At 40.7% G+C, this 22,337-nt stretch overlaps 3 protein-coding genes across 3 annotated transcripts in view; all 3 read right to left on the reverse strand.

The window, feature by feature from the left end:
- Nucleotides 1–16,185, reverse strand: part of ntm (neurotrimin) — a 180,225-nt gene extending 164,040 nt beyond the window's left edge. The window contains exon 1 of the mRNA XM_068331780.1: nucleotides 15,752–16,185. Coding sequence (XP_068187881.1) covers nucleotides 15,752–15,812 — 61 coding nt within the window. The 5' untranslated portion in view covers nucleotides 15,813–16,185. The remainder of the gene's footprint in view (nucleotides 1–15,751) is intronic.
- Nucleotides 16,186–17,504: 1,319 nt separating this feature from the next.
- Nucleotides 17,505–22,337, reverse strand: part of LOC137606261 (organic cation/carnitine transporter 2-like) — a 62,590-nt gene continuing 57,757 nt past the window's right edge. Inside the window, exons 10-11 of the mRNA XM_068331438.1 lie at nucleotides 17,754–17,889; nucleotides 17,505–17,648 (exon numbers count right to left, since the gene is read on the reverse strand). Coding sequence (XP_068187539.1) covers nucleotides 17,585–17,648; nucleotides 17,754–17,889 — 200 coding nt within the window. The 3' untranslated portion in view covers nucleotides 17,505–17,584. The remainder of the gene's footprint in view (nucleotides 17,649–17,753; nucleotides 17,890–22,337) is intronic.
- Nucleotides 17,760–21,780, reverse strand: LOC137606262 (organic cation/carnitine transporter 2-like). The gene is made up of 7 exons (XM_068331439.1): nucleotides 21,651–21,780; nucleotides 21,304–21,427; nucleotides 20,827–20,980; nucleotides 20,506–20,605; nucleotides 18,994–19,094; nucleotides 18,326–18,540; nucleotides 17,760–18,177 (listed from the first exon to the last, which is right to left on the reverse strand). Exons 2-7 carry the CDS (start codon nucleotides 21,386–21,388, stop codon nucleotides 18,068–18,070), a joined length of 765 nt encoding a protein of 254 aa, XP_068187540.1. The 5' UTR covers nucleotides 21,389–21,427; nucleotides 21,651–21,780; the 3' UTR covers nucleotides 17,760–18,067.

Genomic DNA, 22,337 nt, shown 5'->3' on the forward strand with positions numbered 1-22,337 from the left:
GTCTGTGTGTACTTCAGTACTGTGTGTAGTCTGTGTGTAGTCTGTGTGTACTTCAGTACTGTGTGTACTTCAGTGTGTACTTCAGTACTTGTCATCAGTTGTAAATGTAACCCCAGAACAACAAACCACTAAAGCAGACTTTCCCATGTCTGGTCTCAGTATTTGTACTCAGTATTTGTACTGCTCCCCCCAGCGCTGCAGTAATACAGTACTGACCAGCCTTATCCTCCTGTTGGTTCATTCAGACACTCTGGAGACTATTTCATGTAAGATATGAAGTGATGCAAATAAAGATCTGTCCTAATAATTTGTGAATTAACTTTAGACGCAACAATAAATGTGAGTTTTCCAGCTATTTCTTCCTGACTTACACTGACAGCTGTACTCCCTCAGTACAAACAGTTTTATCAGCTGCTCCTTCTGCCTTTTGAAGCAGACCTTATCTGTTTTCCATTCCAGTCATTTTTATTGAAACAAGATGACATTTATAATGAAAATACTGATTTTATGCCTGTCATATTTATTTTATAAAGGCTATGAAAAATAAATGTTCTTACTTGATAACAATATAATTAATAATTGTTCAGTCAGTAGTAGTATCGGCTGAATAACATCCTCCACTGCTCTGAGGTGAACAGAGACTCACGCAAAGCAATGAAATAAAGTTTACTTCTGTGGAATACAACACTGCCGTCAACAGTGCAGGAATAAGTGAATAAATGATAAATAAAAATGAGCTTCAGATGTCACTAACCCTCCCCTGTCTCAGGCCTCGCGTCCCCCCCCCCCGTCCCTTCAGCTGTGGAGCGACACCAGAAATCCTTCCAGGCTGAGAGTCCAGGCGCTGCTGGGACTCCTTGTTCACTGGACTGCCTGATTCTCACATTGGTCAAGATCTGTAGAAACACCCCCCCCCCGTCTCCATGCAAAGCCGTAACGCATCCTTTAAAGCAGCCTGACCCCCACCAGCAGGAATCCCAGGGAGGAACAAGAACTCATGTGATAGAGCCCCCCCTACACTGGTCATAGACCACACTCCCTTTGAAAGACTACGATTCAGTGGAAAAGACTCTTATATTCATAGAAATACCAGATAAGTGTGTTTTATAACTGGGGGTGCATCACTCTGTCTCCAGGTGTTGGCTGGTTTTGGTTTTGGGGTTGTTTGGGGTTTTTTTTATGTTTTGTTTTTTGGGGGGGGGGGGTTGTTTCATTCCAGCCATCATGTGAACCATCAGAATAAACTGAAGTGTTGTTCACCAAAGCCGTTTCCACAAACACCTGTCAGAGGGTCCCCTCTAGTCCTGCTAAAAGATTAGCATGTCAAAGTAAATCATGAATACATTATGTCAAAGGACCACCAAGAGGTGTGTGTAACACAAGTCACACACACTGTTAGACATTATGTACACACATGGGCTGAGAACACACACACACACACACACACACACACACACACACACACACACACACACACACACACACACACACACACACACACACACACACACACACACACACACACACACACACACACGTTCCCGCAAATTTAAACAGTGTAATTTGAAGTGGAATGCATTAGGTTATTTTATTTTATCGGGCCCTTGTATTAACGTATTTACTGTATATATTACACAGTGAGATTCTGATGTCTATAATGTTGAACTATTTTTTTTACTGTTCTAAGTAAACGTTTGTATTTTGAGAAAACAGTTGTACTTATTGAATAACCTGAGGGGTCAGGTTAAAACAGAATAGTAATATCAATAAGTACCCCTCAGTGACCCTCACTACGTGTTCACGTTGTGGGTCAGCCTCCTCTCACCGTTAGCCGGGAAACGCTAGAGGCGCTAAAACAGCAACACAGCACATCCTGGCCTTCAGTGTCATTCCTGTCATCTTTCTCTACCACTGACAGGTTTGAATGGAAAATATCTGAGTCCCATATGAATATAAAATATGAGCAGTGTAAGGTGTTAAACATGTATATTAACAAGTCCATCTTAGGTACATACAAAAATAAAATAAAATCATAAAAATGAAAAGTACTAATTATTTACATGAAAGCTTGACAGGAAAGCAATGCATGGATAAGGGGTTATTATGGTATGTTATTCATATGTTGTGTGTTTTGTGTTAGATTTCATGAAATGACAACATCTCACACACACCTGAGAGGTAAGAGTGTACTTTTAGTGAGCCGCTACTTTTGCACCAGCAGTAAAGGAGTAATAAATACATGGAGTTTAATATCATATGATGAACGGCTTAATAAAATTCACGTGTCTATAAATTCTGCTCTTTCCTTATCCACCTCTACCAGCAGCGTGATGGTCTGGATCTGTGGTTAGTAACTCGGGGTGATTTATCAGTAACTCGGGGTGATTTATCCCACTTTGCCTCCTGATGAGTGTTTTCTGTTTCGGCAGCAGGAACAAGGTGGATTCCAAGGGGACACTTCTTGAAGAGCTGAATCTGTATTCTCTGCACTCCCCTCCTTCTGTCTGGAAGTGGCTGCATGAAGAAATTCACCATGAGGGGGGCGCAGGAGTCTGGAAGCTCAGTGCCAAAAAGCAGTCGTGTAAACGGAGACTTTGAGACGGATTTAACATAAATACACTTTCATTTGTTTGTACGTCTAAACATCCAGGACAGCGCCGTCTTACACTGATGTAACCTGGACCTGACTGGATCATCCAAACATCACAATGGAACCTGGTCCTGTCCAGTTCATGGTTTTCCATTGACAGACAGTTTTGTGCTACAACCAGTTCTACACTCCAGTTCTACACAGAAGCTTCAAGGAGAGCGGTATTGACAGAACACTTTGTACTTCACACACTTCACTCATATCTGTTAAATAGATTCTGAAAGGAAAACCTGCAGTTCAGATAATTCAGTGTGACAGAAACACCTTCAGACCAGCCCCCCCCTCAGCCGCTGCGTCACGCTTTCAGCACCCAGTGTGGTGGAGTACTGAAACCATTCGAGAGGCCACTAAACCAGCCTGGAACCTTAAACTGGGTGGTGGTACACAAACTGGGGGGTTGGATTCCTGCAGTCTGACACAGTAAGGAGAGAACAAACGCCAGGAGACGTGTTGCGTTTGGTTAACGGCTGTTTGTTCTCATCACAAGACTGCATCTCTCCTCAGTTATATTCACATTTATACTACGGTTCATGTTTGGTACTTTTATTTTGACAACTTCTGACAAAGTTCTGTCGCTTTCTCTACTGTCTTCTTTAATTTATTCTGATGTGACTGAGTGAAGCATTCTCCTTGGTTTAAATCGTTTACTATTCAATTCATTAGCAAATGCACTAAAGTTATTTGATTTTCCTGTTTGCAGAAAAAAAACATAAAATTGAGCTGACTCGCCGTAATGTTCAATGACGACAACGACAATAGAGTTTTCTCAATTGGATTTAGAAGATTCACAGAATGAATCAGTTTGAATTCAAATTGGTTATTTGGTGGAATCAGTGAAAAAATGTCCATTTATGGACGTGTGACTGCAGCAGAAATAGGATTTAAACCAACAACCTCAACAACACGGTTTGGTTTGACCCAAGAAAGGCTGGACATGAAGTTTATTTCTGAAGACACTAATATGTGATGACGAAGGCTGCTGGAACACCTCAAGAATACGGCATTGTTCAATGCACTTCTAATCCCATAAGTGAGACTCGTCTTTAGAGGTAGCTTAATATTAACAGACAGCATCCAAGGGCAGACAGAGAACTACACGTATCTAAAGGAGGTGGATGTATGGAAATCATCCTGCGTGAAGTTCTTGACCTCATCCTGCCTGGAACAACGACGGCAGACAGCTGACACCTCCTCGGTACCAACCGCCCACCCTGCTCTGACCTTTCATTAATAAAAAGGTTATGAGGGCTCACACCTCATGTTGTAATGCAGACACCTGCAGCCTAAGTTAGATTAACCACAACGTCCAGTCGGCTGCTACCCCCAAAAGACCAGCGGCCCTCGACGTACATTTCATTTCCATGTAACTGAGCTATGCAGCAGGAACTGAGGTCTTGTTGTTGTTGAATGGATCACATTCACCGAAAGGAATTCAGGCAAGAATTTATATTTGGAGTTTATTTTACAAATTCATTACATTCATTCATTCATTACACTGTCCTTCAGATACAAAAGCATGCACCTCTATTTATTTACCTTTGTACCGTAGCTGAAATTACTTTCTCTGTACTGATATTTATGAAGACATAGTTTATCAAAATACTTTTGAATTCATAATGTGGCCAAAGAAGTGGAGTAACAGCAGCGTTGTGGTGAAAAAGAGACGCCTTAGCCTCCAGTTTAAATGTATTAAAGTGTGGGCGTATGCTGGTTTGAGGGACACCCAGATAATAAAATCAACATATGAATCAGTAATTTTTTTTTCTTCAAAATTATTACCATAAACAGTAACTCTGTTTGGGTTAAACCTGCAGGTTCATCTGGTTGTGATGCTGGACCATTGAGTTGGCATCGACAGTTCACTTTAAGTTATTGATTAATCTGTAATAGCCAACACTCAGCTGATAAACAGGAAATCATTCAGGAAATGAGAAAAGCTCACCAATAAAGAGCCGAGCCCCCACATTCTAACATCTACATTTAGCATTTATTTTCTTTTTATGAAAGTAATTTGAATGTTTTTGAAAAAGCTGTGATAGCATTTTGACTTGTTTTCTGGGTTGATTTGTAGCAATAATCTGTCTTTGCAGGAGAAAACATAAGAAGCTTATTTTTACATCTATTTTTTTTATGACTCAACAAAGATTTTGGTTAAAAACAACAAATTTGTTGAATTTCCAACTTTTTTTATACATGAAAACTTTAATTTCTAGGTTTGTTTATCAAAGGCTCTGAAAATGCAGTAAAATTATTTTTATACTCCGGGTCACAGCATCAAATATCAGATAAGCTGTGATAAAACCACATTGCATTATGGGGCACACCTTTTGAGCCAAAGAGCTTTAATATCTAAACTACATCTGAACAAACGTAATCCAATTTTCTGCGTGACATTGAACACGCGCAGCTTCCCAGAACATCCTGACAGAAGTGTCACGGAGAAAAAGATGGAAACCCAAAAGTCACAGCATGAGAAACGTGTTGGCTGGCTCCCGATGATAATATTCTCTTTACAAAGTGTCATTTAATATTAACCTTGAAATAGCCAGGTGTGTACAAGCTGAAAAGACATCTTCATTTGTGTATTCCAGTTTCCACAGACTCCATTGTTCAAGCCAAACATACATTTTTAAATCAGAGATCAGAGTTAAAGGCCAGCGACACGGACACGGCACGACCTGGAATTTAAAAAGATATTTCAGCATTCTGCTGCTAGACTCAAAGCTTTTGCACATCCTTTCACCAAAAGACGTTTTTGTTAATTGAGGTTAATTATTGAAGGACGACATCGTGACGCATTCAGCACACAACATCTGCAGAGGCGGAGCGGAGGTCTACGGCTCACTGACAAACCAGAGTCTCTCTAGACACCAAGTGTAAGTGGAGCCTCTTGTCTAAATCACCTCAGTGATCACTGAACAAACAGTAACTCCTGTCAGGACGCCTGAATGACAGAACGCAATCACGCTGCATACATGATTTGTGATTGTTTTCTGAATTGTAATTACAGGGTGATCGACCACTAAAGGAAATGCTGGAGGGGTTTTTCAGGGGAAATTTAAACTCTTTGTGGATTCCTTTGTAGAACCAGAACAACTCAGATCTTTGTTCTTGGGCAATAAAGGAGAGGACACTTTTGGGCCAGTAATTACAACTGTTCTTTCAATTTAGTTCAGTTTTGATGGGCAACATCATCAACATGAACACAATAAAAAACTGAGTAAAACTTTTAAACATATCATTTCCTGATTTAAATGGCTGAAACTCTCAGTCAGACTGAATAACAGGAGGATTCTCTCCTGCAGTAACAGCTCAAAAAACCTACTCTTCAGTCTAAAAAAGTAGCAGTGGTGCTACAGGCCACCAGTCTTTCATATTATTGCATTTAAAATATATACAGAATAAAATCAGTCTTAAACATCCATTTCCTCACCCATCTGAAGTACTCAGTACTAGTCATACGAGTGTTTGCTGACCTGTTCTGTAGGACCTGATGCTGACAGGAGCCTCAGGACTGGTGAGAGCCTCACATCCTCCAAACAGCAGCTCTGGGCTGGTGGAAGCAGCTGCTGTGAAGTTTGCTTCAAGGGAAGAAGCAGAAGTCTCAAAGAAATGCTGACCCCCCCTCCCCCCCCGGGTCTGAACCCAGATCTGGTTCTCTGGTTGGCTTTGGGCTACGGTTTGCAGCACAGCAGTAACCCCCCCACCCCGCTGCCTCGCTCCATCCCGTCTCTACGCTCCACTCTCTAATCTCTTTTCTTCTGAACCAGCTACTTCTGTTTTCTACGTCCTTCTCAGGATAGTCATGTAAAAACCTTCTTTATGTTTCTTAGAAATGAATCAAGTCCCTGCATGGATCCTCAGAGGGTAGATGTAACCTTTATTTTTGTGTTCTAATGAAACAAAATGTTTTACTTTCATAGACCCCCACCACTAACTCCTATGGCTTTGATAAATAAATGGTTCACGTTATTGACGCTGCCTATTCTGTCCTCAGGTAAGCAGCTGGTGATCAGTATTGACTGAGTTGTGTGTCAGAAGAGAGAGAAGTTCTTACATCGCTGTGATAAAGTTTCCCCTTGGGGAGGGAAAGCCCATCACACATAACCCAGTAATTACCTTTCAAAGTCACGCCACACAGGAGATCAATAATGTTAGAGTCCCTCCGTGTATTAAAAAGCCAACGGCCCCCCCATCAGGACGTCTCCCCTGACCTTTAAGTCGTTACCCGTCTGCATTTATGGAAGGTGAATTCTATCCAGGCCACATAAATTACCTGTGAGCATTCAGGCGATAAAGGAGTCCTCCCTGCTGTAACTTATATTAATGCATTAAACAGTCTTCAAATTGCCATTTTCAATAGAATAATAAACATAATTAATAAACTTGCTGCTACACTTTAGTTTGGACTTTAAGTAGGGTGTTCACTGAGGCGTTCATTTATTCCCCTCCCTTCTTAAGACAACGCTAGCTGATGTTACCTTCTTATTTTCACCACCCATCGTTATTTCCTCACTGTGATCAATATTTGCTTGTAAACTATTTACAGCCTGTTACATGACTTGGAATCACATTCCTGTCAAGAGCTCTACATGAAACATGAAAGCTCTTAAATGTCTCCTCTGTTTGTACATTTTTGGATTTCTGAAACGGAATTGTTTCAGAAATGTGAACAAAAAAATGTAAATCCAGTAGAATCTATTTTTTTTGTCCATTATCGACAAACAGCCAACAGGATGAGAGAATTCTCTAACCCCCCCTGAATACCCTGCAGTGCGCTGCACCAGGCAGACTGACTGTAGACCGTCTAACTTCAGCTGTAGTGGAGGAGAGGAAACCCGGTCCTACTCATTTACATCACAGCCACTGAGAATCGTTACGTAACGAACACACACTTCTGAATCCAACACGCTGCACACGTCTCACTCCATCACCAGATACCCCCCCCCACACACACACACACACACGTCAGTATCAACACCCTGAAACACAATGAAGCCACTTCTCACAGCATTTCAATGTCTTCATCGATCCAATAAATATATTTCTAAATCATGCAAGCAGGACTACAAGTTATCAAAGACTAAACAAAGAAGCTGCAGGTGGAGGCAGGTAGTCCTCTGGGGGGGGGGTGTTATCAGCCTGGTGCAGGAAGCGGCTCTGCAGCCCCCCTGAACAGCTTTAATTTCTTTAGTGTGACTGGTTCCAGCAGAGCATTAGAACCATGTCCCTGTGTGTGTGTGTGTGTGTGTGTGTGTGTGTGTGTGTGTGTGTGTGTGTGTGTGTGTGTGTGTGTGTGTGTGTGTGTGTTATGCATACAGATAACTTCAGTCTGAAGCAGAGGTCCTGTGTTCGTGTCGCTGCAGCTTCACCTATAATAACCAACACAGATCTTATTTCCTGTTTTTCATTCTTTGTATAACAAATTAACCCCTTGAACACCGGGCTCCATTTCATTCCACTGAGCTGCTGCTGGTCAGTCCTCACAGTCAGTGCATAAAGTTTTAAAACCATAATTTCCCCAAGGGGATTACTAAAGTGAATTTCTTCTTCTGATATTTTGAAATATTGTTATTTTGTCTTTTGTCAAATCCAGCGCGTAAATGTATCTTAGAATATTTCATTATTATTTCAAATAACCTTTTCATGAAAACAGCATTCTTTAACTTTAAATCCATTTCAGAGGAAAAAAGCTCATAAAAACATTTAATAAGTTTCCCAAACATTATAACTTCAAACTGAACAAATAAAGTTTTACTCCGTCTGACTCTAAAGTCAGAACATCACCCCCCCCCACTCCTTATCTAATAAAAACAACCACTTACAACCAATTCAGCTGAAATCAAAGACAGCTACTTTATTATTTTTTATTCTTTATACTTTTCTTTTTTCACTGTATAATTCACACACACACACACACACACACACACACACACACACACACACACACACAGTTAAAGGAAGATGTTTTGCTGATTTTGGGGTTTCTTTAATTCATCCCTTTTGATGATCGACAAAATAATCCTAATCTATCAGCAGTTTATTCCAATCTGGTCACAGTGACCTGGAGCCACCCAGTCTCAGTCTGGAGCGACCAATACACTAAACACATTCAATGTGGTTTCCTCCTATTTGTGGGGAGGAGGAAACCATAGAAACCCCACAGAGACGGGGGGGTATCAAACAGAGGAACAGTAATATTCTCTGCACCACCACACATTTAGGTTTCAAGAACATCATTCATGCAAACCATGAGTTACTTTTAATTACTAAGATGTCCTGTGAACTAGAGACAACACTATAACAATGTCTGAGACACCACACCACTAAAAGACAAGGACCAGATCTGTACGGGACAAGGAACCGGTCAACGTGACGATGATGGAAGATCAAACTGCCTTACAGAGCGAAAGACAGAATGAACACAGCAACATTACACATTTTACAAAAGATATTCAGAGAGTCTGAAAATGTGATTGCAGTGTGTGTGTGTGTGTGTGTGTGTGTGTGTGTGTGTGTGTGTGTGTGTGTGTGTGTGTGTGTGTGTGTGTGTGTGTGTGTGTGTGTTCTGACCTTGTGTTCTTAACGGCTTCTTTTCTTTTCAGGCTGGGGAGTAAAAGTCTTGGCCCTGGTAATAAGGCTGAAGGACAGCTGCTGTGTCCTCTGGCAACGGGGGGTGTCTGTAATGTTTCCAGTTTATTTTCCATCCGTTCAATCAGTTTTAAAATCCAAGATAGATTCTTAATTAAACTGCAGAAAAATACATAAGAAAATTTCTGTTGCAGGAAATGTGACATGCAGTAAGTAGAGATCTTAGAGAAGGACACACTACTGACATGTTATCACATTTACGTGATCAGAGATCGACTACATGTACAAATTCTGAATGTGTATTCATCGTATCCACGCGTCAGTCGTTCAGTCCACTCCGTGTGGGACCACAAGTCTCTGCTTTGAGACCCGAGTGAGTGAAAAAGAGTGGGATCTGGACCGGTTCCATATGTGGACTTCTTAGGTCCCCTGCAGCTAAAAGAGACTCCAACAGTCTCTACAGGAGCCAGGACTTTACCTTCAGGTCATTGAACATCTGGAAAACTGAATCGATTCAACACAGTCCAGAAACCTCCACGTGTTTGATCCCCAATCGATTATTAATGGATAAAAGAGGGAACTTTTGTTGCTGTGTTCACGTGGTGTTCACGCGGTGTTCACGTGGTGTTCACGTGGTGTTCACGTGGTGTTCACGCGGTGTTCACGCGGTGTTCACGTGGTGTTCACGTGGTGTTCACGTGGTGTTCACGCGGTGTTCACGCGGTGTTCACGCGGTGTTCACGTCGTGTTCACGTGGTGTTCACGTGGTGTTCACGTGGTGTTCACGTCGTGTTCACGTGGTGTTCACGTGGTGTTCACGTGGTGTTCACGTGGTGTTCACGCGGTGTTCACGTGGTGTTCACGTGGTGTTCACGTGGTGTTCACGTGGTGTTCACACGGTGTTCACGCGGTGTTCACGCGGTGTTCACGCGGTGTTCACGCGGTGTTCACGTGGTGTTCACGTGGTGTTCACGTGGTGTTCACGTGGTGTTCACGTGGTGTTCACGTGGTGTTCACGTGGTGTTCACGCGGTGTTCACGCGGTGTTCACGCGGTGTTCACGCGGTGTTCACGCGGTGTTCACGTCGTGTTCACGTGTTGTTCACGTGGTGTTCACGTGGTGTTCACGCGGTGTTCACGTGGTGTTCACGTGGTGTTCACGTGGTGTTCACGCGGTGTTCACGCGGTGTTCACGCGGTGTTCACGTGGTGTTCACGTGGTGTTCACGTGGTGTTCACGTGGTGTTCACGTCGTGTTCACGTGGTGTTCACGTCGTGTTCACGTGGTGTTCACGTGGTGTTCACGCGGTGTTCACGTGGTGTTCACGTGGTGTTCACGTGGTGTTCACGCGGTGTTCACGCGGTGTTCACGCGGTGTTCACGCGGTGTTCACGCGGTGTTCACGCGGTGTTCACGTCGTGTTCACGTGGTGTTCACGTGGTGTTCACGTGGTGTTCACGTCGTGTTCACGTGGTGTTCACGTGGTGTTCACGTGGTGTTCACGTGGTGTTCACGTGGTGTTCACGTGGTGTTCACGTCGTGTTCACGTGGTGTTCACGTGGTGTTCACGTGGTGTGTATTCCAATCAGATTCACTATGAAACACGCCCGGCAGATATTCTGAAGCTTTTGTAATATCTTATAGGTAAATGTAATGTTTTCCTCCTGAATGGATGATCACTTAATCTACACAGGTGGCAACATCTTCCCCCCGTCTCGTTTCTTCACAAGAGCAGTTTTCTGGTGTGTTGCTGGTTTTTTAATTTGGTTTGTTCACGTTTGCAACTTCCTTTGCAACTCCCACTGATGTCAACACTTCGTTGTGTTTGTTGGGATTTGCTCATTTTACTCGTATGTAAGTTGATCAACTGTTGGAGTTGTAATCTTTTCTTGTTTGAGGGATTCAGAAAATTATTCATCACTTGCAATCCCCAGTCAGAAACACAGAGACCATCAGAAGGCCCCCGGTGGCTGTCCTTAAGGGTCTGCATCAACTAGTGTGTTATCAGGTCAGCATCACAGAACATCAGCAGTGATGGGAATCAGTCAGGAAGAAGAAGTTCATTAATCAGTCAGAATTTGTGAATCTGATTTGATTGGCAGAGCTATTCATGTGTGTGTCTGGTTTCTTGTCGCACCACTGCTTTAGTAATGAAACATCTGATTGTTACGACTTCTATTGAAGTGTAAATTGTTCTTCCTCTCTAATGAAATGCTGAACCATCTGGTTCTGGCTGCGCTGCTTAAAAACAAAAAACTAACTTAAAGTGAACTTTATTGATCCCCTACGGGGAAATTATTCTTTTAAAAGTACTGAGATATTACTATACTGTACATTTTTAGTGTATGAAAGGAAGTTAGAGGACAGAGGAAACCATGCAAATGCAGAGAGAGAATCATCCTCCACAGAAGGTCTGAGGTCTGGATTCAACCCCCCCCCCCTGAAGCTTCTCAAGTGTCTTCTTTTAAAATTTAGTTTGCTTGAGTGGAAATTTTTTTTCTTCCATTTCTTTATTATCATCTTGAGAGAAGTGTTTTCAAAACCGAACATCCCAACTACATTCTCTTCTGTCAAGGTGAACTCATGCTTAACAACTATTTGTGCCAGAAACCTTACATGGTAGAAAATGTCTTCTGTGGGGGGAATAATGTGAAGCTGACGCCTGACAGAGTCAGACTTTTTATCACCTGCAAGAGAAAGAGATCCAGAAAACAACATAGAACTATGACAGCCATGATGCTGGTTTTGTCCAGACAGAAAAACAGAAAAGGGGATAAAAAATAGGATGTTAAATAGAACCAGATGGGCAGACAAACAAGAAAAAAAAGGATTGACTTGTATTTAAGGAGGGAGTCAAATAAAATCTGGGAAGTTCCTGCTTTCACCAAGATCTGAAAGTAACTCCAAGTCCAGATCTAAATGTTTGAAACTAATTACACAAATAAAACAGTCAATCAAGAAGATTCAGATTTGATCAGAACAACTCATTCTTTTGAGGTAAAATGTGATATAATCGCTTCAAATCTTAACGCCTCAAACGTAATCCAGTACATTTTAGTGTCACATCTTGTGATGAACTCTCCACTTCTGTTGATCCATCAGCTGTCCTCACTGCTGTTCATTCTTCTGTTTTCCACTAAGCCGTTACTCGTTTTGCGATAGATTTTAAATTAATACAACACTCCTCTAATTCTGCTAGAACTCTGTTGATAAGCAAAATACTTAAACCCCAATTTACACTCCAACAGATCTGACTTGAAATGCTGCAGAGGGAACGTTTTGACGGGTCTGTTCACTGCAGACATTTTAATAGAGCAGCACAATGGAAGCAAACTGTTTGTCTCAGGTACTTTGAGAACTTTTCAGGACATTATCACGTACTCAGAGGTTTTATTCTACTTGACACAGAGAAGAATAATGAGTGCTTTAAAATACCCCCGGCACTAATGCATGACATTAGCAGTGAGGGTGTGTTCAGCCTTCTGGGATGTTTAAAATGAGCTTTAATATACTGGACTACAGTGAGTCACTCCATTCACTCAGTCTTTTATTTACCACCTGTATTTTCTAAATACGTGACATTGAAAAGTGACTCTTTTTTGTTCTTCATTGGGTGAAATAGTGGTGTTGGTTTAACATTGCAGCTCAAAATATTCTGTCCAACCATTGGAAACAGTTGTAGGTGGTATTCTATAAGAGGAAAAGTACATTTATATTTCTCTACTTTGGTCAAAGCAGATTTTAAGTCAATATCCTTTTAAGGAGGTAAATATGTAACCTTCTTCTTGCACACGTGTTGTTTCAGATGTGCAGCTTTATTTCAATTCTTCATGGAAAACCTCTAACCCACTTTTTTCCATGTAGAACAGACGGCATATTGTAGATGACAGCTTTTTATGCAGCCACGGACAATCCCACATCATCACATGGGCTGCTGAGCCAGAAAACACTGAGACCTGATGAGGACACATGTCCCCTCAGCCTCTGTGTTCACCAACTCCTTCACCTGGTTCATGTGTTCACTCATTGGTTTAACTGTCCACTGGTGACGACACTGTTAGGGTTTCAGAAGGAACCAGGGTCACAAAATCAGAAGCCTTTAATCAGTCTGTTTCAAACCAGAAGAACACGCAAGAGGGATCCCCAAGAGTCACTAATCCAGAGAACTCGAGGTCGAACACCAGCGGTCAAGGAGTAACAACAACGAATGGAACACGACTCTCTGCTCGGTTCAGGAGGCAGACACCCTCTCATTTAACACCAGACTTAAAGCATTGCTTTTTCAAACATTTTACGACTAAGGCAGCTTAGGGTGCTAAGTTCTTTTTTTGTAGACCTGCTCTGCTGGAGACTCAACATCCAGACTCACTGAGCTCCTCTGTCCTCCCCTCTGACCTCTCTCCTGGTCTCCATTCACACCTTTACTAACGCAGCCTCTCCCCACAGGTTCTCTCAGGTTCACCCCTCATCAGCTGTGGACCTGCCCCCCCATCCCACCAGTATCACCCCCCATCAATCCATCTGCTGGGGTCCTGCTTCCTCTCTTCCTCCTTCCTCCACACAGTCATCCAATCAGCTGTAATTGTTCCTTGAATTCACCAACTCCTGATGGTGAACATGTGTGAAGACAACAACCCAGGAGTCGGTGAACACAGCCTGACTTCCTGGTCCCCAAGTCAGCTCCTGCATCACATGGTCTGACTATAACCATAGAGACACTGACTCTATCTGGTCTGACTATAACCATAGAGACACTGACTCTATCTGGTCTAACTCTAACCATAAAGACACTGACTCTATCTGGTCTGACTATAACCATAAAGACACTGACTCTATCTGGACTAACTAACCATAAAGACACTGACTCTATCTGGACTAACTAACCATAAAGACACTGACTCTATCTGGTCTAACTCTAAGCTTAAAGACACTGACTCTATCTGGACTAACTAACCATAAAGACACTGACTCTATCTGGTCTAACTCTAACCATAAAGACACTGACTCTATCTGGACTAACCATAAAGACACTGACTCTATCTGGACTAACTAACCATAAAGACACTGACTCTAACTGGTCTAACTCTAACCATAGAGACACTGACTCTATCTGGACTATCTGACTCTGTCTCTCTCTCTGACCCTGTCCTTATCTTCCTTTATTTCTTTTCCACCCAACCTGTCAAGAAGGATGGCCGCCCTAAAGAGTCTGGGTCCTGCCCGGAGTTTCTTCCTCAACGAGGGAGTTTTTCCCACCACTGTCTCTGATGTTCTGGGGGGTTCAGTTGGGTTTCTCTGTGTGAAATGTCTGTTGGTGTGATTAAATGCTATATAAAGAAAACTTGATTGACTGATAAAAACAAATACTGAATTACACTATGACGGGGCTGAACTGAAGTGAAGGGCCTTAAGTCGACAGATCAAGGTGCTACAATGGGTTCAGGTGAAAGTAATGATCAGCATATTGCATGCTGGGTAATACTAAACACAGATAGGTTGAACACTAAAGAGTCAATCAGGGAAAACCAGACCAGGTGCCACCAATCCAGAAGACGGCAGGAACAGAAAAGCAGAAATATACATAGAATGAAAACCAACAAATAAAAGACAAACACAGACCATCACCCTGTCAGAGGAAGAAGGGTCTCACCAGTCTACCCCTAAATATTAAAGTTTGACACAACAGGTTTATTTAGGGATTATAGGGATACGTTTCTTCTTAACACGTGGCCACAAATGTGATGGTTGTTTTGTTTGATTGATTGATTAAACGTGTAAACAAGGTCAGAAGACCGGAGAACCGGGAGGAGCACCGGGAGGAGCACCGGGAGGAGCACCGGGAGGTGCACCGGGAGTTGCACCGGGAGGAGCACCGGGAGGAGCACCGGGAGGAGCACCGGGAGGAGCACCGGGAGGAGCACCGGGAGCCGCTCCACGGCCCCCCGACAGCAAAAGCCTTCATCTGAAGGAGAATCCCGGTCTAAGTCGGTGACCTTAACGCAGTCGGTGTGGATTAGGAATAGAGGACCAAATCAACTCTGAAGGGAAGGAATCCGGGTTGTGGTTTAACTAATCCAGATCACATCAGGTCGAAGCCACAGAAAGACAAATGTTCCGTTTATTATTGAGAATCCATCCAATTAGAAACTAACAACCAGCGAGATGAAAAACATTGATTACATTTTCTTTCTTTTTTCCTTTGGCAGAAAATACACAACCACAACTAAGACTGATCAGAATCAGAATCACCCCTTTAGGAATAAACTTTCAGATAAATATGCAGCAGATGAACATTTGTGATGTAGAACACCTTCAGAGCAGCAGGTCTGGAATAAGACAGCTGATCTGCGCCTCACTAATCGCTTTACTTAAGCTCCTGCTGACATGACCAGCATTCTGATGTCTGATTTAGGCGCAAACCCGTTTGAGACACGCATGAAACCGGCGACATCCACACCACTAACGGAATCTGAGCCCAGAAGAGCCCCTCAGCCGAAGAATCCATCACTCACCTTGTTCCATCAACAGGATGATCAGCCCGACCAGCGCAGCCCAGAACACCGGGTTCTTCATGCTGTTTGTCTGCTGCCCGATTCGTCTGAGAAAAATACAGAAATTCCAGAAAAGTGTTTTTTCTTCCACTCCTGGTCCTCCTGTGGGACCTGGTTGGATCCACAGCGCGTCCCTCCGGCAGGACTTTCTTCTAGGCTGTGATGAAGGAGCGCAGCGGCGCTGGAGATGACAGCATCCTGCCTTCTGCTCGTTAGGACGTCCACGGTGTCAGGTCACTCCTGCAGTCAATCCTAGCAGGGCTTTTAATTTGAAGGTAAAACCTCCCACTTCCGGTAGTGTCCAGGTGAACAGCTCTAACTTGAAGGAGCTGTCAGTGTCTGCAAACCCGACCATGATTAGAAACACCAGCCCGGATAAAACATGAATATTCATAGAGAATAATGTATGACGTGAAGGACACTCTGTCATTTGTTCTGCATTCAACTGTCTTCCCACATAAATGTCATGTATGGAGTTAATTCTGTCAGTCATCTACATTAAATATTAATGAAGCATTAAACAGCTGACTTTTCATATTTTCACTTACTCAGATCGACGTGTCATTTTTTAATTTTGATCAAGTTTGTCAACTAGACTGGCCTTCAGTAGATGACAGGCTTTAATTTTAATTCCTAACATCACAGAGAATAGAAGATGTTAAAAATGATTTATATGCCGCCCGACTTAAAAAAAAACTTCTATTCTTCTATTCTCTGTGATGTTAGGAATTAAAATTAAAGCTGCAAGCAGCTCTGAATGGGTTTACACACTCCAGAGTTCACACCAGCATCATCAGAATATGATTCAAATGGAAAGTGAACATCCAGTTTGGCAAACAAACACACTTCCTGTTGCCAGCAGATGGCGCTATCATTACATGTGAACGTTTTCAAAAAGACAGCAAATGAAGTCTGTTTCAGATTTACCTACTGATAGTAAAGTTTCAACAACTTCCTGTTTCTTCTGAAATGAAGTCGTCCCACCATGACACGTTATTATAACACTGACCTGTTATAATAACGTGTTGGTCATCAAACAAAATTCCCACGAGGATTTCATGAAAGTTTAACACCTGCAGATTTCAGGAAAAAAGGGACTTTTGTGTGTTTAGATTAAGTTCTTGAAGCATTATGGTAGATTTTGATGTGAAACACATCTGCAAAATTGAAGGATAGTCAGGGTTGCTTTTTGAAACGTTCTAAGTGGCACCATGAAGGCAGTTCTCCACAACCAATCCTGTAACCCACATGAGACTGTGACCGCTACGCCTGTAATGAGTGTGTTGATTCTGGTCAACTACTGAAGTTTACTATTTCATTGTGTTGGATTGCTATATTCAATCAAAAGCAGACATTTATTCCTCTAAGCCCAATACGTCACATATTCAATGTAAATCACAGGATAGTTTCTATACACCTAAAGATATTTTTCTCTAACAAAATTGTGTATCTCAATATGTGTGTCTCCATGTACAAAATATGATTTTATTTCTCAACCTCTATCTCAATTAAAGTAATTTTATGAATCTTGCAGAAAATAACTTCCTCACTTTATTTTTATTGAATTTAAACCCCAAATCTGAATGTTTTTACCACTATATTAATAAATCAAAATGTGTTTTTTTCCAATATTGACTACTTTGGAGACAGTTCAGTATGAATCAAGCACAACTGTAATTATTTTGATGTCACTTCTTTATTAAATCTACTTGTAGTTTATGTAATGAGGGATAAATCAGAACAAGATCAGTAATCAATCAAGTTAGGAATATTTTTAGACATCCCCTTTGAAGCTCAACTTTCAATGACAGCTGCAGAGGCTGGATGCTGCTTTTTAGAGATGAATGGGTGTTTGATGCTGTCAGGACACAAACAGAAATCATTTATAGATATTTATACACTGTGGGATTATACAGCAGTGTTTTATTTAGATACATACTGTAAATACAACTCTTCAACCCACCGTTCTCTCTTCTGCATCTCTTGAATAGTTTGAGGGAGAGGTCGTCTAAAAGTCTCTGGCAGGAAGAGAGCAGCAAAGGCAGACAACACACCCATAGTCCCAAATATTACGTAAGGCAGGTACTTAAAGTATATTCCTGTACAAAAATAAAGGATTAAGTATCAAGTATCAAAATGCCTGGATAAATCCAGATAAAACCAACATTTGAATCAAAAAATCTGAACAATTTTACTCAGGCAGACTTAACACAAAAGGCGCCACGCAGCTTCCCAATGTGGCGATGGTGCTGCATGTTCCTGTCCCCGTGTTCCTGATCACTGTGGGGTAAAGCTCTGCTGCGTAGACATACTGTACATCAGAGCAGCTCCAGCTGTGACTGCTAATTTTCCCACCACCTGCAATGCGGTAGCAATAAAGGAGAGACCTGGGACAAAACAATAAGGTCTGTTGTTAAACGGAATGAATGAAGAACTATGATCAATGTCCAGAACAAAATCTCAATGAATATAAACCTTTATCCTTTGTGGAATCTCTGTCCAGGTAAGTTAGTTATTTGGAAATCATTTTCATACCTTCAGGCACTAGTTGAGCGAAGAACACTGACAGCGCTGTAGTGAGCAAAATAAATATGATTGTGGTTCGACGTGGAACATATTTCACTGCTAACCACGTGGAAAGGTCTGCTGGTATCTCTGTCGCTGCCGAGATGAAGCAGCTGAGGAACGGGTCACCATGAAGCTCAGATGGGCTCAGAGAAAAACCGTGACATGCGATCCTAATGCTGGACCTGAAAAGAGACGGAGGTGTTTAGATGAAAAAGAGTTCTGGAACTGAATTTAACTAAAGGTATCAAGACCATAGGAATTTGGACCTACACACATTTCACTACCTTTATACTGTAGGTTAGCAAGTAAAATATAAAGAAAAAACAATATAAACACTGAAAATGATCATTTGCTGAAATGACTGAAAGCACTTTAGATATATAATACAATACATTAAAAAATATATTTAATAAGGCTAGTGATTTAATGTGATTATATATATACATAGTGTATGTATATATATATACACTATGTATGTGTGTATGTGTGTATATATGTGTATATATGTGTGTGTGTGTATGTATATATATATATATACACATACACAGTGTATACATATATATCTTCACCTGAAGACCTGTTTTTCTTGGTAAGTGAGTTTGACTGTTCTTCAAACAGTAAAACGGGTTCCTCACCATACGACACACGTGATGATAGTTGTGTTTCTGATGTTTTTTGTTTTCACCAGGTGGAGAATATTGTGGTATTTCTTCTGAGGTGTTCTTATCTCAATGTGCTGCAAGTTAATAATAATAATAATAATTACCAATATTTTAATGCAGTCTGATACAGACATTAACAATGCCATGAAAGAACTGTTCTACCACCCTTGGCAGAAATTATGGAATTGAGACTCTTGGAGGATGTTCATTCAAAAAATGGATGTTAAAAAAGAAAAAAGAGAAAAGATCAAAGACATGCCACAAAGCTGTACTCATTTATAATAGCGACTTTCTGCCTGTAAGAAAAACTGAATAAAAACAAAAAGACAAGAAAAACTATGATTGTCAATAACAATTGCTTTTTGAGATCAGGAAGAGGGTAATAATATGAAATCACTAATCAATTGTGAGGAAAAAGTTGTGGAATCAAGCCGACAATTGCTTAAATTAACCCATTGTAACTTTGGTTTTTGAGATATTTGGGGGGGGGGGGTTAATGATGGCTTTTATTTAGTTCTCTTTTAGTTTTACGCTAATCCTAAATTCCAGTTTCCGCCCCGTTGTTCCTCATTTATTTTTCTGTGAATTTCCTGTTTTCTTTCAGTTTTCCCTCGTGATGCTCTGAGGTCTCCCTGCGTTACCAGTGTGTTTGGCTTTTTAACCTGCCTATGTTATTTGTACATGTAGACACAACTGACTAAACAACCAAAATCTTTTTAACATTCTGTGATTATTTACTTTCTTTAAGCAGTTTAATAATCACACCTGTTTGTTTCAATCATAGGAGCCATGATTCACACCAGTCCACTTGGTGTAACAGCTGTGCAAGGTGTGATCACCCGTTTTTAACCGCAGTGATGAGAAAGTTTAATCTGATGCAGGTGTTACTTTTAGAAATGGGTATATACAGGGTTATTCTATTTTTTCGCTTCATAATTAAGTGATTCTGTATTTTTTTCCTCTTCTTCTTAATCTAAAAAAAGATAGTTATTGACTACCTCATTTTTTCCTTGATTTCTTTTAGTGTTTCTTGAAGTTTCCATTTTAAATGACTGCAGCTTTGGGGCGTTTGTCGTCTGCTTTTTTGCCTCCAAAATTACACAACTCTAAAATGGGAGATTCAATAATTCTTGCCATGCATTGTATGATTGTCAATAACACACACACACACACACACACACACACACACACACACACACACACACACACACACACACACACACACACTGGCTCATGTGCTGATTGCTGCATGATGTGAATCATAACACTTTGTTGGATTTGGCCATCTTTCTAATGACGGCCTCGGCCACCAGCGAGGAGACTCAGGAATTAACCTGGACCAGAATTCAGCAAAGAAACACAACGATAAGGCTGGATCAGTGTTATAAACAAAACAGAAGTAGTATAACTGTTGAGGATTAATAAAATAAATACAATTAGGGTTCATGTCAAGATCAATTTACAATAAACATATTTACAACCTACCACCAGATGGGGATGACGAACAAACCAGGAAGAGAGACAACAAGCAGCAGAGATTTCCAGTCTCTCAAAACATAAGCACAGAGAGGCAGCAACATGTAGCCTACAGAAAACATACAATTTATTCCCACTGGGAACATAATCTGGATTTGGCCAGTTAAGATTTCAGTGCCTGCACACAAATTAAAAGAAGAAAAAGAAAAAGATTCGTAATAAGTGAAGATATTCATGATAAGTAACAAACAGCACAGAACACACAATACATTCAATAATATTCTAAATCAACTAATAGTTGTTAAAAGTATACACAATGAGTACGTTTACCCAGCACAAAAGCAGTTGTGTAGACGGTGGTGAATGAGAAACCCCTGATGGAGTAGATAATACAGAACATTGTCCGAGTTTGTGAAAACCATTGAGTCACGATGAACATTGTCAGAGATGCCACGGCAGCAATGAGAGTGGGCTCCTACCAAACCTAGAAGGAGAGATTAAACAATTAAATAGAAACAAAAAATATCACACATTACACTTAGCACAATGATTCATGTATTTTCTATTTTCATGAGTATATAACAATATTTAAAAGTTTTATTACATAGCTGCAAACTAAAAACAAGTAAAATCACAAATTGTAACAAAATACAAAAATTTGTTTAAAATTATTTCATTAATTATTTTTAAAACTGTCAAATCTTATCAGAATCCTTCTGCAAAATTTTAATTATTATTGCTAAGTTATGCAGATAAAAACCACAGGAAAGAGTTTAAAAGTAATTTTTCTAAATTCTGGGTTCTTACTGTTACTCAGGTTTTCACCACCTGTCTGAGATCTGTCCTGAGAAGAGAGATCACAAAGTTGTCCCACATAGAAAACTGTGGCCATGAATGGTTTTTTCCACTCTTCACTGCACACCAGGTCAAACTGGAAGTATAAGTAATACTATCAAAATTAATTTAGTCATTTTTTACATACTGTATTTAGAAACTTTTTTTTTAAAGTGTGAATTGCCTCTAGACTGCCAGACATGATGAAATAATTTAATTAAAATAAAACAGCATCAAAATTAAAACAAATACTATTGGTTACAGAAGAGCATTTATGAAAGTCATTTTTGATGATGATGTGATAAAAGGTGGATACTGACTTTGCCATCCTGAGATCTAGAGACAAGAAGTTCCACGGCCGAGGTGCTCAGACAGCAAACGTCTGGTCACCTTCACTGAAAAGTCACGAATTGGGAACTATTAAACTGGATTTCATATAACAGTCAGATTTAGTAGACTGGAGAAATAAGAGGGTCGTAGATCATTCAAGGCTTTGAAAACAAACAGTAAAATATCCGATGCTTGAAGGGCTTGAAGGTTGTGACGGGATCACGTCTCTTATTGCGTGTTCAGAGCCCAGCAACAGCATTTGATTGTCTTGGCTGCTAAAATCAGAAGAAAAACACCTTGAAGGAATCTAGACCAGCAGAAAGCAGAGCTGATCTTATAGTCTCTAAGTCATCACATTTCAAAGTACTCATGGATAAAAGGACAAACCCAGGATTTGTGTCACAATATATTTAACACAAACTGCCAAACTGATTAAACTTGATAAAATATGTAATATTTTGGTATTTCACGAGGAAAAATAAACAGTCAAAAAGTTTTTATACTATTTGAAAATATTATAATTAGTATTGAATGCTTTTGTTAAAACATATCGAGTATTTAGCAGTGTAACACTAAACTGAGTGTAATAGTAGGATAGATGCTCAGGATAATACTGGAAAAATATACAGTAATCCTAAACGTCCGTTACAGTAATTTAATTTATTGTAAATGTACAA

Source organism: Antennarius striatus, chromosome 13 (assembly GCF_040054535.1).
Source record: "Antennarius striatus isolate MH-2024 chromosome 13, ASM4005453v1, whole genome shotgun sequence".
Lineage (NCBI taxonomy): Eukaryota > Metazoa > Chordata > Actinopteri > Lophiiformes > Antennariidae > Antennarius > Antennarius striatus.

Coding starts and splice junctions, on each gene's coding strand:
- LOC137606262 (XM_068331439.1), bottom strand. CDS start 21,388: ATGGCCACAGTTTTCTATGTGGGACAACTTTGTGATCTCTCTTCTCAG. Junction 20,606..20,826: donor CACAACTGCTTTTGTGCTGG/GTAAACGTACTC, acceptor TGTTTTCTGTAG/GCTACATGTTGCTGCCTCTC. Junction 18,541..18,993: donor ATCATCACGTGTGTCGTATG/GTGAGGAACCCG, acceptor GTCTCTTTTCAG/GTCCAGCATTAGGATCGCAT.